Source organism: Pteronotus mesoamericanus, unplaced genomic scaffold (assembly GCF_021234165.1).
Source record: "Pteronotus mesoamericanus isolate MK-2021 breed Mesoamerican mustached bat unplaced genomic scaffold, CSHL_Meso_final scaffold_21, whole genome shotgun sequence".
Lineage (NCBI taxonomy): Eukaryota > Metazoa > Chordata > Mammalia > Chiroptera > Mormoopidae > Pteronotus > Pteronotus mesoamericanus.
Window position 1 is genome coordinate 2,894,870 of NW_026555310.1, and position 15,842 is coordinate 2,910,711.

General features: G+C 49.2%; 1 protein-coding gene across 1 annotated transcript; it reads left to right on the top strand.

Moving 5' to 3' along the window:
• Positions 1–142: 142 nt before the first annotated feature.
• On the top strand, positions 143–13,850 carry LOC129084576 (keratin, type II cytoskeletal 5-like). The gene is made up of 9 exons (XM_054590780.1): positions 143–601; positions 2,447–2,655; positions 7,070–7,130; positions 7,927–8,022; positions 9,939–10,103; positions 10,904–11,029; positions 11,521–11,741; positions 12,342–12,376; positions 13,636–13,850. The coding sequence occupies exons 1-9, from the start codon at positions 143–145 to the stop codon at positions 13,848–13,850; spliced, it is 1,587 nt and encodes a 528-aa protein (XP_054446755.1).
• Positions 13,851–15,842: the final 1,992 nt, after the last annotated feature.

Here is a 15,842-nt window from a genome sequence, read left to right on the forward strand (position 1 = left end):
ACAGTGGTCTTTGATCTTCTTCGGCCAAGCCCAGTTCTTGAAAAGGATAAAAGTCAAGGAGATTTTGAGAGAGTTAGACTCTGAAGTCTCCTCATCCTTTTGACATTTTTGCTCCTCTGACCCTCTGGCTCCAGCTCCCATCATGACCCAACGATCCTCTATCACCGTCAAGTCAGGGGGCACTCGGAACTTCAGTACTTCCTCAGTGAACCTCCTCCCAGGCAGCCGGAACAGCTTCAGCTCTGTCTCCGTGACCCAGGGCGGGAAGAGCTTTGGGGGTGGCTTTGGGGGTGGCTTTGGGACCAGGAGTCTCCACGGCCTTGGAGGCAGCAAGAGAATCTCCGTCAGCGGGGGCTACCGCTCCAACCGGGGCTTTGGTGGCGCTGGCTATGGGATGGGTCTTGGCGGTATAGGGTACAGGGTAGGGGGATTTGGAGGAGGGATGATGCCTGGAGCTGGGGGCATCCAGGAGGTCACTGTCAACCAGAGCCTTCTGACACCCCTCCACCTGGAGATCGACCCCTCTCTCCAACGAGTGCGGAAGGAGGAGAAGGAGCAGATCAAGACTCTCAACAACAAGTTTGCCTCCTTCATCGACAAGGTGAGAGGCAAGTGGGGTGCCCACCAGAAACTCTGGGGGATCTCTACTCTCTGTGCTTTTCTAAGGTCAACTGAGATTTGCCCAAGACCTGTGGTCTTGGGGAGTGAGAAAACTACTGACAGGATGGAGGATGGGGTGGTTTCCCATTTTGTTGAGGTGGGAGAAGAAAATGTCCACCTCCAGGCTTCAGAGCTTTCTGACTTACTGCAAGGACATTCCTCTTGTGATGGCTAGTGGTCGTGTAATGGGATTAAAATTAGACCCTGAAAGGGGACCAGTTTGGAGGGAAGAAGATAAAGGAAAGAAAGGTTACAAATTCAGTTCATAGAAGTGGGCTGAGGTCACTTTTTCCTGCCCAGTTTAATAGGAGCAAGAGGCCCCCATGGCGACCTCTCTAGTGATCTGGGTATGTCTGGGAAGCTGGTCGTCAGCCAGGAGCTGCTCAAGTGTTTCACTCTTTTCTTTTGGGAAGAGGAAAGCTGTGACTTCAGCCCTGGGCCCCCATTGTTGTGTGGCCTGGAATCCTAGGGATTTTCCCAGTTTGGGGAAATAAATAATTCTATTTTAGATTTTATTTTGCATCACCACTGGTTCACACCTTAGCTGGTTGTTTTTGCCTGGAAAGAACCAGTTCAAGGATCTGGGTCATTCAGATTCCACACCTGGGATCTAGAAAAAAGCATGCCAACCTAAGACGCAACCAGCCCAGGTCCATTTTTGGCTCTCCTGGTAGAATCCCTAACTTCTCAGGCCTTGGTTGGATTGGGCAGATGAACTCCAAGGTGCCTTCGCAGGCCTAACAGTCTATGAAATGCCTCATCATATGGACCCAAGTCTTTAAATGTGTAAAACCTAACCACTGAGGCAGTAGTTATTCACCTTTGTCAATGATGTCACCCCACTTGGCCTGGTGTTCACATCAACAGCTGTGAGATTTCCAGGAGACTGGCTCTGAGGGAAAGAACGTGGGCCCTGCTTTTCCTAGTTTCATCTGGATGGGGCATGGGGAATAAAGGGCTGTAACTAGGGAGGGACTTGGAGCCAGGATTGCCCTCCTTCCTCTGATAACAGGTGGGGTAGGTGCATTTGTCAAAGACCCTCTGCAGGGCATATTGCCATCTCCAGCCTTGGAGGCTATTCCTTCATTCTCTGAGGTTGTGTGTCATTCCATCTGTTCCCAAGGGAAGGACTTTGTTTAGGGAGAAAGTGTTGCATACGTTTCCAGGCTAAGAGGCTGCTAAGTGCAATTCAAAAAAGCCAAATTTGTAGCACAAGACCACAGAGGACCTGAGAGAACAGAGAGAGGAAAGGGCTTTTCGAGGCCACAAAGCTAGCGGGACATGGCTGAGACTATGCCCAGATCCCCTCCATGCCACTCCAGTGTGTCCCATTCTAGCATGCCTGGGGTGTGTGGGCAACTGAGTCCCAGCTTCCAGATCTCAAGAAATTGTATTGGAAAGAAAATACACAGGTTGAATTCTCTGCCAAGAACCCTATCCATTTAATGGGAATCAAAATGTCACCCAGTAATGTGATGGTAGACTGTTCTTTTCTTCACCTACCACACATCAGCATGGTTTGGTGTGGTCAGAGTTCCCAGCCCCTTTGGGCCTCCATGATTCTCTCCCCTCCAAACCAAGCCACCACCTTGTCCTGGGCCCATTGCACCTACGTTTGCTTAGCTCTCTACATTCCAGGCTACTTCCAGGCTGAGGATGATGAGGAGGAACCTGCCACCTGGACTATGAGGCTTTGCAGAGCACCCCCTTACACTGTTTGATAAGGAGGGTCCTGGGAGGCTGCTGCAAGGAAGCCCTCACAGTCTCTCACCTCTGGCGGGGGCAGGTGCGGTTCCTGGAGCAGCAGAACAAGGTCCTAGAGACAAAATGGAGCCTCCTGCAGGAGCATAAAACCACCAGGGCCAACATCGAGCCCATGTTTGAAGCCTACATCAGCAACCTGAGGCGGCAGCTGGACAGCCTGGGTGGGGAGCGGTCAAGGCTGGAGACAGAGCTGAAGAACATGCAGGACGTGGTGGAGGACTTCAAGAACAAGTGAGTGCATGCTCAGCCAACTCCTCCAAAAGTGCCCAGTGGGACACACAGTTTAGGGCACCAAGGCAGACTCAGAAAGTGAACTGGGACCCTACCTTTAAGAATGTTGGGGCTTTGGGGAGAGGCTGGCATTACATAGGATGAAACATGGGCACAGAGAGCATGATGCACATGACAACCTGGTAAATTCTGCAGATGAGGAAAATAAGGCTCTGAGAGAGTAACTGACTTATCCAAGTGTATACAAGTGGCAACTCACGAGTTAAGAATTAAACCCATTGAATCTCACCCTCTCATTTGTTCAATTCATTCCCATTACTAATTTACACAATGCCCACTTATTTGCCTCAATCCTGACCAAGGGGTGGGGAACAGAGGAAAGAAACCCATATATGCGGCCCTCTCCCTGGCAACACACACCCATGCCACTAAAGATGTGCCTATAGGTATGAGTAATTTCTTATTTTTGTTGTTCTAATTTATTTCTAATTGTCTTTAAAATAAGTCACTCAACGAGCAGTTTTAGTTACTGTTTGTGCAATGTGGTAAGAGCTAAGGCTCTAGAGTTGTGCTAACATGGTAGCCACTAGCCACACATGCCTATGTAAATTTAAGCTCATTAAAATTGAATAAAATTTTAAATTTAGCTCCTCCATCACACTAGCCACATTTCTGGTGCTCAGTCCACATGTGGCTAACGGGTGCCATGGCAGATGCAGATATAGAGCATTTCCAAGACCACAGAAAGTTATAGACAGCAGTATCATATCTAGTCAGTGGCTTTAGAATCTTGTCTCAACAACTTACTAGCTGAAAGACCTAAAGAAAACTCATTTCTTTTTAATGTATTTTCTTGATTATGCTATTACAGTTGTCCCAATGTTTTCCCCTTTGTCCCCCTCTCCCTGGTACCCACCTTCCTTCCAGCAATCCCTCACACAAGTTCATGTCTATGCATTGTTCATATAAGTCCTTCGGCTTCTCCATTTCCTATACTATCTTAACACCCCCCCTATCAATTTTGTACCTATCCATTATGCTTCTTAATCCCTACACCTTTACCCCATTTTCCCCCTTCTCCCTCCCAAGTGATTGATAATCCTCCAAATGACCTCCATATTTATGATTCTGTTCCTGTTCTGTTGTTTACTTTGTATTTTTTTAGATTCAGTTATTGATAATTGTGAATTTGTTGCCATTTTAATGTTTATAGTTTTGATCTTTTTCTTAAACAAGTCTCTTTAATATTTCATGTAATAATGGCTTGGTGATGATGAACTCCTTTAGCCTTACTTTGTCTGGGAAGCACTTTATCTGCCCTTCCATTCCAAATAGTAGCTTTGCTGGATAGAGTAATCTAGGTTGTAGGTCCTTGCTTTTCATCACTCTGAATACTTCTTGCCAGTCCCTTCTTACCTGTGAAGTTTCTTTTGAGAAATCAGCTGATAGTCTTATGGAAACTCCTTTGTAGGTAACTCTGCTTTTTTCTTACTGCTTTTAAGCTTCTCTCTTTATCTTTAAACTTTGGCATTTTAATTATGATGTGTTTTGGTGTGGCCCTCTTTAGGTCCAACTTGTTTGGGATTCTCCATGCTTCCTGGACTTGTATGTCTATTTCCTTTGCCAAATTATGGAAGTTTTCTTTGCTGTTTTTTTTTATAAATTTTCAATTTTTTGCTCTTTCTCTTCTTCTGCCACCCCTATGATTCAGATGTTGGCACATTTGGAGATATCCCAGAAGCTTCTTATACTATCTTCATTTTTTTTTTTTAATCCTTGCTTCTTCTCTCTGTTCTGGTTGAATGCTTATTTCTTCCTTATGTTCCAAATCATTGATTTGAACCCCAGCTTGCTTCCCTTCACTGTTCCTTATAGATTTTTCTTTATTTCACTTAGTGTAGCCTTCATTTCCTCCTTTATGTTGTTGCTGTATTCAATGAGTTCTCTGAGCATCTTGATCACCAGTGTTTTGAATTCTGCATCTGATAGGTTGGCTATCTCCATTTTGTATAGTTCTTTTTCTAAAGTTTTTTCCTATCCTTTCATTTGGGCCATGTTTCTTTGTCTCCTCAATTTTGCAGCTTCCCCATGTTTGTTTCCGTGTATTAGGTAGAGCTGCTTTGACTCTGTCTTAGTAGTGTGGCTTATTGTCAAAAAGGTACCTGTAAATTGTGTAGGGTGGCTCCTTAGGTAATTGCCAGGGTGGGGCAATCCACTTCACCACTTTGTGGCTCAGTGTGTGGGGAGGTCTCAGAGAGGGGACAGTGCCGCTACCTGGTTTCTGGAGTTTTACCCAGCACTCACCCCATTTTCAGTCACTTTACCTACTCTCCTTATGCAACTGGTACCCTTCTAGATGTTGCCCTGGTGCTGAATCCCAGAGTGGGTAGGTTTGCATACATTTTAAGACTATGCAGGCCCTTTAAATGGAGTCTCCTGGAAATCCAACAGTTTCTTCTGCTGTCCCAACACCTACTGGTTTTTACAGCCAGAAGTTATGGGGATTTATCTTCCTGGTGCTAGAACCCTGGGTTGTGCAGTCTGGTCTGTGGCTGGAATGGCTCCCAAGGTATCCATCCCGATTTTTATCTGCCACACATGAATATGGGGCCACTCATTCCCACTGCCACCTCAGTGTGTCTTCTCGCCTCTCCACCCATCTCCATGTCTCCACCCCTCCTACAAGTCTGGGTGAATGTGGCTTCTTTAAATCCTTGGTTTTTGGACTTTGATGCAGTTTGATATTCTGACAGTTCTGGGTGTTATTTATTTATTACTTGTTTTGAGGTTTAGTTGTAATTCTCTCTGTGGTTTCGTGAGGAAGTGAAGCATGTCTACCTATGCCTCCATCTTGACTGGAAGTCTGATGCCTACTTTCTTAAATGCACGTTTCAGTATGGTGGTCTAAGTGACCTACGCAGGTGAATGGAGCCCTGCCAAGTCGTAAGTGAGTCAGGCAGTGAAATGATGGTAAGCGGGAGACTCAAAAAACTCACTTCTGTAAGCCCCAATTCCTTTGTCTGTTAAAGGGGATACTAATGGTACCTACGTTATATGGGGGGTTGAAAATATTAAATCAAAACTTGCATATGAACTACTTGGAAGAGTGCCCAGTGCCTGGAACATAGTAAGTTGTTAATACGTGTTAGCTATTTTTATTGTATTGATGTTTAGGTATATGTAGTGACAAGGAAAGCAAGTGCAGATGAATGCAAATGTGGAGTAACAATGCCTCAATCCAAGAAGGCTTCTTGGAGGATGAGATGAAAGCTTAATGCTGAGAAGGAAAGAGGCACAGAGGAAGGATTTGGGGGGTTGAAGAGTGTGCCCCCAGTTAACGGATGGCAATGTTCCTGCAGCAGGTGTCTAAGAGGCCTGTGCAGAGCCACTTGGTGCTCACCTTCTGGCAGAAGGCCTGTGAGCTGGGAAACACAGAAGACAAGGACATCTGCATGAAATTAGTTGAAGAACAGATGTTTGTATTTGGTGAAAAGGCAATGCAAGGAAACAATAAGGAAAACCAAATCAATTGGCAGGAAAGAAGTTATCTCAGGTCCTACTGGACAGCACAGGCAATTTAAAAGCAGGGGAGATGTGATTATATACATCATGTGGGACAGTGCTTTGTGGTTTCAAAAGAATAACAACATGCCATTTCATTGAGGGGAAGGGCACCTATGAGAGGTTAAGTGACCTGCCTGGGGTTACTCAGCTGGAAGGTAGAGGAGACAAAGCCACAACCACAGCTGTCTAGAGCCTCTGAGAGGGTGAGATTCCCTGATACTTAGAAAGGTTGGGTAGAAAATGGGTCACTAGAGCAGAAGTACAACCCCCTTCCCAGAGATCAGTAGGCAAAGTTGGGAGTGAAGGGTTGCAGCCTCGGGGAAGATTGAAGAATGAGGAAGCTGACGAAGGGGTGGGTCTCTCCTATTAGCCTGAAGACTCTGCTCCCTAAGACAGGGTCAATATGGCCAAGGACAAAACAGAAAAGCATGAGGGCACCTTTGGCATGAGAAGCCGCTGAAGCCTAGGACTGCTGACCTCCTACTGTTCTCTGTTCCTCCACTCACAGACTCTGTTGGGACTGGGGCAAGACCGTGGGGTATAAAAGGAAACATCTGTCCCCCTTTATAGGACCTAAGCAGGCTAAAGGGCAAGGCCATGTGAAAAACAAGCTCGGAAAGCATGAGGGCCGGTTCTGTTTTATTGTTGTTTGGGGCTTAGGTTTTGTTTGGATAGGAGTAGGTGGGTGATGGTTGATATGGAATTTGGGCGCACATGTGTAGCAGGAGAGCTCTGCTATAGCAGCTCATTTTCCAGGTCTGCTCTGCAGACCCATGGTGGGCAGACCCATGTTACTCTCAGACCCCCCACCCTGCCCCTAACATGAATCCACATCTGACGCTTTCCACAGGTACGAAGAAGAAATCAACAAGCGCACGGTGGCAGAGAATGAGTTTGTGATGCTGAAGAAGGTGAGGGGACAGGGATACTCCCTTTTAACTCCCAGGCAGCTCCTTCCAGGAGTGACAGCTGCCACTTAAGTCAGTGGCCTTTGCATATAAGGCTTGAGTTAATTTGTGCAACGAATCTTGGAAGCAGGTTTTACTTTAGAATTGAGAAAACTCAGACTCATGGAGCTTAAGCAAGTTACCCCAGGTTACCCAGATAATCAGAAGTGAGTCAGGATCCAGGGCTCCAAAGTCCAAGTCATAAATCACAACACCAGCCCCCTCCCCACATGGAGTCCAGTGCAGGGAAAAGGGAAGCAACATGGGCCTTACACTGGGCTGAGTGTCCATGACATCAAGACAGGCTTGGGGGATGGTGTGAAACAAGGATCAGCTCCACAGAGTTGTGGGCTTTCCCACTTAGCTGGGGACAGGCAGAGGGAGGGAAGAACCAGCCCTGAGCTAAACTGCAGGAGGGAGAAGGGAGCAGTAGTGTATGAAGGGGAGGAAGGGGCAGAGAGTGCAAGGAGAAGGGGAAGCCACTGAGAGCCTCAGGGAGAGGCTGAGAGAGCCCAAGGGCCCAGGATGGGGTTATCCTCACCATACGGAGGCGACACAGGAAGTCTTTCCACATGGGCACTCCCTGAGCCCTGATCCTCACACAGTTTGGATCCCCCCACCTCACCCCTGCCAGTCCCACTCCATAGCCTGGAATAAAGAACTGCTCTCATCCCTGGGAGTTGAAGTTCTCCCGCTCAGCAGCGGAGCAGGTTAACCCAGACTGGGTAGGACTCAGAGTGACAGCATGTTCTGTGCCCAGGACGTGGATGCTGCCTACATGAACAAGGTGGAGCTGGAGGCCAAGGTGGATGCCTTAATGGATGAGATCAACTTCCTGAGAGCTTTCTACGATGCGGTAAGCAGTGCCCATCGCTCCCCTCAGAGTGGCTGGAGGCTGGGTGCCCTCGGCTGGGCACAGGGGTTACCAGTTCCTGTTCTGATCTCTTCTCTGCTCTGCCCCCATCCCTGGGTTGGAAGTCAGGGAACAGATGCTGCGTCCCTTACCTAAGGAGAAAGATGAGGTACCTGATGGGTCAGGTGAGGTGAGAAATTTAACCTTGACCTCCTGGACCACATATGTCTTGTTGGTCAGACAAAGGAACTGCATGATTTCCATAGAACTATCTGAGCAACTTGTTCACCCATTTCAGCTTAAATTTACCTGTTATTCTTGGCTACAGAATGACACAATTATGCAAATCAAGTGACAGTCAGTGAGCCTTCAGGTGCTTCTAGAAGCACACAACACAATTGCTTCGTTCTCCTGAAGTCACGTTTTGTTAAGAGTCAGACATTATTCTTGGGAGCTGCAGGCAAAGCATTGAGCAAATAAAATCAAGCCCCTGAGTTCTTGCATCTTTTGGTGCAGTGTGCGAGACTGGCAGCAGAGCCTCAATACCATATCAGGCACAACAGGGACAATGAAAAAAATGACAATAAGGAGCAGTGGCAAGCAGGAATGCCAGGAAGAGGCAACGTGGCTGGAGTAGAATGAGTGAGGGGAGAGAGATAAGGATGGAATCAGTGATGTCAAGGAGAGACTGTAGAGGATATTGGATGCCCCCAGGTAGGCCTCGTAGGGACAGGTGATATGCCCAGGGGGTTACATATGTTCGGTGCTCAACAGAAGCTGATCATGTTTTTCCAGGAGCAGGAACATCAGTTCTGTGTCTTTGGATGGCTTCAGTGACCAATAGCTCACATGGGGCAAAAAGGCATCATTTTCTCCTTATTCACTTTAATCCTGACACGTGTGCTGTTTGTTCCTAATTCTGAACTAGCTCATAGCCCAGCAAGCCCATGGGTTGAGACTCTCAAGCTACAACAGCTACCAGCAAAAAACTATGAAAAACAAATTGCAGGACACAAAAAATAACAATTTCCTGAAGCAGGAAATGCATGAACCAATTGTTAGTTAAGAAAGGAAGGAATATTTTCACTTAAATTTGTGTTTTGGACAGGTTATTTTCAAATTTTAGAAGCATCAGAATCTTCTAGAGGTCTTAGTAACACACAAAGTCTGATTCAGTGACTCCATGGTGGGACCCAAAATGTTGCATTTCAACCAAGTTCCCAGGTTATGCTGACGTTGCTGGTCTGAGGATCACATGTTTGGAACCACTGCCCTAGATGAAGCTGAGGAGTAATCATTAGTAAAAATTAATTGTGGGTTTATTGTTTCAAAAGTCATTTCACATGTACATGAATTTATTAAAGGCTCCTGTCTGAGACTCAGAGATGCTATCTCACCTGCTTGGCAGATCCAAGACTTAAATTTTTCAGTCAGGCACCCTTTCTGTTCTTTCCAGCAAATTTCCATTTCCTGTCCCCAAGTTACTGGGAAGAGCAAAGTTGGGAAACAAGATTGAGATGCAGCAAGGCTTTTTGGCTCCATCTGACTCAGTTTTCTGTCACAAGATGATTTCTTTACTTGGTGTGAAAGGGTGTGTTTTTCTCAGAATATGAGACATCTTGGCACTGACAGGTTACAACAAGGTGCATTCCCTTCACAACAGGAGTGACAGAGCAGCTAGGGTTACTGTGCTGCCACTCCCTCCATGCAGATGGGTTGATGATAAGAATGGGAGTGAACCCAGTGACCTTCCTAACGCCCCAGCCCTGTTAGACCTAAGCCGACTGCTACACCCCAACTGTGCAACTGAGGCCCTCAATGTCAAGACCTGTTCCGGGGACCTGGTGACAGTGTCCCAACACACATGCACACACACACATGACATCCTGCTCTGCTCTCCCATTTGTACCCCATCACAGGAGCTGGCTCAGCTTCAAGCCCAGATCTCTGAGACCTCTGTGGTCCTGTCCATGGACAACAATCGCAAGCTGGACCTGGACAGCATCATCGCCGAGGTCAAGGCCCAATATGAGGACATCGCCAACCGCAGCCGGGCCGAGGCTGAGTCCTGGTATCAGACCAAGGTGAGGTGTCAACATCATGTTCATGAAACAATTGTACAGAACTGGAATTTCAAAGATAAAAGCCTTGTCCTCTCCTATGTCTCCATCTGATAGAGTTGAAGGGATCTATCTGAGTTCAGCCTGGGGCTTAGCCTCTGTACTGAACACTCCTTGGGCTGCACCATCAGGACCTGAGGGAGTAGCCGAATAAAGGTAGGAGGTGGTAAGTCCTTCTGCCACTGGAAGGATGGACACACCTCCAATGCCCTGTAGAGGAGAGGCAAGGGAGAGCTGGACATACCATCCACCAGGGCCAAGAGGAGCAAGAGAGGGAGGGTGGGAACAAGAGGTAGGCTGAGCCTCCTGGATCCAGAGGAGAAAGCTAGAATAGTCTGGGGCTGAGGGAATGGGGAGTAAGGAGGACAAAGGATGGATATGGGTCACACAATGACACTTTCCAGATTAGAGCCAACACTCTGAGCTGGGGAGTCAGTGGGGATATGAGATGTGGTATTAAGGAAAAGAAACACGAAAGAGCTTTAAAATCAGAGAGTGATGGGCTGAGAATGAAATGCCTAGTTTCAATGGAGAAGAACAAAAGGCTGTATCCAAGAAGAAAGGTCCAACTGTGGTGCAGAGCTTGTGGACACCAAGAGTGAGAGGCAGGGCCCAGGGACAACAGGGATGGATTTGATGGAGAGTGGCAAGGGCAAGGCGAGGGGCCTCCAAGCAATGCATTGAAAGCTTGTTGGACCCTGGGAAATGACTGCCTTCTCTTCCTTGACCTGAATCTGCTTCCTCCTGCTTCTCCTTCCCCCCAGTACGAGGAGCTGCAGCGCTCTGCTGGCCAGCACGGGGATGACCTCCGCACCACCAGGATGGAGATCTCTGAGCTGAACCGAATGATGCAGAGGCTGCGCTCTGAGATTGATAACCTGAAGAAGCAGGTAGTGTAGGACTGAGCTCCCAGAGGCATCCTAGCCATGCCCCTACCCCTGGGCAGTCCTGGGCCGGTCCTAATTCAGCCCATGCAGAGTGAGGCCTCCCCAGATGAGTGACCACCCAGGAAAGCACAGCCTCCTGCCTCACCACGGGTGTCAGGACCTTCTTCCTGAATTCTGTCCAACACCAATGCTCCCAGCAAAGGCTCTGTTCCCTGGAGGCATCCATGGCAGAACCTTGACCTGCTTTACTTACCCACTATCCACAGACATTCAGCATTGGGAAGGACCCCACCCCCAAAATCATTTTCTCAATCCTGGCTGTCTCAAATTATCCACAAGGGACAGAGATTAATCTTATTTTTAAACATGATAAAGCTCCAGACTCCTTTGTATGAAATCCATTTCTAAAAATTCCTCCATATTTTTAATCTAAAGCCCACATCTTTCTGCATTCTCTGTGGACAATTTCACAAACCCCTGTGTTCTCCTGGTAGTGTGCCGCACTCCAGGCCGCCATTGCGGATGCCGAGCAGCGTGGGGAGCTGGCCCTCAAGGACGCCAAGCACAAGCTGACTGAGTTGGAGGACGCCCTGCAGAAGGCCAAGCAGGACATGGCCAGGCAGCTGCGCGAGTACCAGGAGCTCATGAATGTCAAGCTGGCCCTGGACATCGAGATTGCCACCTATAAGAAGCTGCTGGAGGGAGAGGAGAACCGGTGGGTTACTTTTTCCTCCCACCATGGCTCAAACAGACTCCACCAGAGCATGATAACAATGCCGCAGAGGCCAAGAACCCCACAGTGCCAGGCCCCAGACAGACATACCAAGGGTAGAAACAGGGTTCAAACACAGCTGCTTCCTGGAGGCTGCCTGCAGTCACAGCTCCTCCCACGGCTCCAACTGGACATGGGGCAGGGGGCAAGGTGTAAGGTCTCAGGGAAAAGTGGCCCATGACTACCTAGAAGGCCACCGTAAGGGCCATTTTTGCCCTGACCCTATGACAAATGAGGCCAGACTTTGGACAAGCCTCACAGGGCTCTGTGTTACCCAGATATGCCTCCAGTCTAATTGTCCCTCTCTATGTAGTCAGCACGGGTCCCTCTCCCCATTTCTCTACATATTGTAACTGGTTTTATCATCTAGATGTCCCCTCACAGATCCACAGGAACTTCCTTAAGCTGATGAGATGAAAGGAAAGTGTGTAAAGCATAGTGTCTGGCACACAGTAAGCGCTCTGTGCTGACAGTTCTAAACACAGAGAAGCCAGGGCTCTTTAACGTCTCAGCAAATGTCTCTTTCTCTCCCACCTGCAACAGACTCATCGGAGAAGGTGTTGGAGCCGTGAATATCTGTGAGTAAATGTCTTGGGATGATAGAAAAGTGGGAGACAAAGTGGAAGCTGATAGCATCACTGACAAGGATCTGATGACTAGAACATGAACAAGCTGGTTTAGGAACGTCATTAAGACCCTCTGAGGGGCTTTGTGGAGACCTCTGTCTTCTTTGGCCCTTCCTCCCAGTGGGGTCGAGAGAGACTTGGGATGACTCCTCACCCCCAGGGCCCGTCCCAGGGGGGGTCATATGTCCACAGAAATGACTCCACCTAAGCCTCAGGGGACCCCAGTGATAGGGCAGAAGTGGGTCCCCCATCTGAACCCCTGCTTTCTCAGCCAGTTCTGGCAAGGATTCAAACTCACACAGTTGACAAGAGCCTACTAAACAGGCTTTCAAATGTAAAGACTTCCATTTAGAATGGAAGCAAATTAATTGAACAAGCTGAGCCATGACTGACCCGGCTTGGCCTCAGCCCACCCGAGGGAGGTGGGGAGGAATCATCTCCCATAGGGACCCAGCGGGTGGTATTCATGGAGCCCTGAGTCCTGGGCATGGGAAGGAGAGTCCCCTTGGGCCCAGTGTAGATCAGACCACATTAGGGCGGCTGGAGAGTCAGGATGAGGGAGAGCTTGAAACTGATTAATAAAGGAAACAGACATAGTTCCCCTGGAGAAATATACCTGAGAGGGGAGGTCACAGAGGTGTCTTCAGATGTCGGATGGGCTAGGGACAGCTGCATCTAGAGACAGCGCGCTCCCTGTCACTGTCAGTATTTGAGCAGTTGCCTCTACGGACGCACGCAGCAGAGGGGGATTTGCATGTGGGGAAGCTCATCTGGATGGCTTCCCGGCGTATCCCAGCAAGGAAGTCAGGAACCCCTCACAGTGTGCCAGGCCTCACACTCCATTGGGTGAGAGCCCCTGGTGTAGATGAGGACCGAACGCCACGAGGGAGCCTAGTGCCTTGGTTTCTGGCAGGGCTGACCTTGGGCTTGCAGCTTGATCTCTTTGTGCCTCCAGTTTTCTCTCTGTAAAAAGGGGGTGCTCGTAGGCATAGCATCCTCTCAGGTCAGTTGAGGTCACAGCTGTGAAAAGGCTTTGAAAAGGACGTGCGATGGGGACAGGAGTCCGTGCCCACCCTCTGCCCCTACTCCTGGGGGACAGAGGAGATTCCTGATCCCTGAGGAAGTACCGTGGGAGGGCACCAGACCTGGGGAGGGTGGGTCTTGGGAAACTGGCGGAGACTGCCAGTGTGCTCTGTGCCTTCTCTCTACAGCTGTGGTCTCCTCCTCCGGGGGCGGCGGCTACAGCGGGGGCGGCGGCTACGGCGGCGGCTGCTACGGCGGGGGCGGCAGCGGCTACAGCAGCAGCCTCTCCTATGGCACCGGCAGCCCCGGCTTCAGTTCCACCAGCGGCCGCAGCTTGGGCGGCAGCACCTCGAGCATGCGCATCATCTCCAAGACGTCCACTAAAAAGAGTTATAGGAGCTAAAGGGTCCCACCCACCTCTGCTGCGGCCCCATCCCTTACCCCTGCCCTAGCAGGCCCCCACTTCCCTGCCCCAAGGCCTGCCGCTTTGTTGACACCCACTGCACACGATCAATCCTGGCAGCAGGAAGCACAGGGAACGGGAACGGGGAAATGAGTTCCGAGGTTGCCTTATCCTCCCTCCGCCTCAGACAGGTCCGCACAGAGGCACCCGACCCACTCCCCAATCCCAGAGCCCTCCAGGGGCCACAGGCATCCTTTCTGACTAATGCTGATTCAACTGCTCTGAACCAGACCTGGGCTAGGACTTTGCCCTTCAGTAGCTTGCAGAACAGGAGTGCAGTTGGACCTTCCTCCTTCTGCCCAGCCCAGACCCACTGCAGCCACAGCCCTTCACCTGCCCTACTTGCTCCCTGTGCCTGCTAGTTGCCTGAAATAGCTTCAATAAAATGTCACCAAGCTCTGTGGGTCTTGACTGAGTCTGGGTCCTATCTGACATTCAAAGGACAACCTTGGAGCTGGGGTTCCCTGGGAGCGGGGCTTAGAATTGACCTTGGTGCTCCAAGAAAGTTGAGTGCAGTCTAGGCCGAGTTTCCGCATGAGCTTTCTCACCACAGGCAGAATACTTCCCCTGCAGGCCCCTGAAACCAGGAAAATGTTGCAACCCCTGCCCACATACAGCCTCTTCACCTTCTTCCTTCTTGTCTTTGCTCAGGCTGCCCGCCACTTTTGCATGACAACTCCCACCAACAGCATATTTGAATGAGAAATCAACACCCATCAAAATATTACCATCTCTTGATTATTCATAGGAGAATGGGATAATTTTATCAAGAATCCAAAAGTTCTTTATGGCCAAGGGCTGCATTAGGTGATATTTTATAGCCAAATTCCTTCCCAATCTGCCTCATTTAAGCCACATTAGAATTACAGGCCTGAACAGCACTGTCCTGATGATGAGGGGGAGGAGGCAGGCTCTGTGAGGGTGCGAGAAAGGCAGCCCAGCACCAGGTGCCTACAACAGACACTCTGGGAAAAGGAGTCCCGTCAGCATCTATTAGAACTGCCCTGGGGGAGTCCACCTGCAAAACAACCCACCAGGCTCAGGACTTCCCTTACCTCTGTGCTGGCCACATCTCTTCTGGGAAGTTTTCCCTCCTTTTCTACCCGGTCTTTCCACTTTCCCTTTCACCCTCACTCCTGTTACACTCGTCCTCTGCCATCCTGTATGTCTCCTCTCTCCATCTCCCTCCTCTCCTCCTCTCTCCTTATTCATCTCCTTTCTTCCTCTCCCTCCCCCACTTTTCTGTGTGGCAATACATTTCCTGCTCTTTCTCTCTCCTGATTTTCCTTTTTCTATTTTCCTGTCTCTGAAATGTCTGTGGTGTGGATTTGCCCACCGCCAGTATTAGTCACAACTGAAACTCTTGAAGGCAGGCCACCAAATGCCCCACCCACACAGGGAAGGCCTGAGAGAGCAGACCCAGAGGAGAGGCAGCTCTTCCTTCCATGTTCCTGGGGGGAAACGCTGCTCAGCCCCTTGAAGGGCAGAGGTAGGGTGGCAGTAGAATAGGGGGGTGAGGAAAACGCAGAGATCTTTCCAAGGCTGGCCTTCACAAGGCAGTTTCCCTCTTTAGTTAGAAGAGTTCTAAACTCTCAAAACACCTGCCACGTATTCAAGACAGAAATGCACTCCCAAGACAAGTAGAGATGAGCTGCCACGTGGCTGACATGAAGGCAAGAGTTCCCTGCTTCAGAAAAAGTCACCCCCACTCTGATCATTTTAAACCCTTCTCAACTACCTGCTCCCTGTGCCTGCTAGTTGCCTGAAATAGCTTCAATAAAATGTCACCAAGCTCTGTGGGTCTTGACTGAGTCTGGGTCCTATCTGACATTCAAAGGACAACCTTGGAGCTGGGGTTCCCTGGGAGCGGGTGTCTTCTAATGAACAACCCTACTTTCTGCCCCAGAGCTCTGGTCCTGGGCTCCAGGGAAT

Coding starts and splice junctions, on each gene's coding strand:
- LOC129084576 (XM_054590780.1), top strand. CDS start 143: ATGACCCAACGATCCTCTATCACCGTCAAGTCAGGGGGCACTCGGAAC. Junction 602..2,446: donor TTGCCTCCTTCATCGACAAG/GTGAGAGGCAAG, acceptor TGGCGGGGGCAG/GTGCGGTTCCTGGAGCAGCA. Junction 10,104..10,903: donor AGTCCTGGTATCAGACCAAG/GTGAGGTGTCAA, acceptor CCTTCCCCCCAG/TACGAGGAGCTGCAGCGCTC.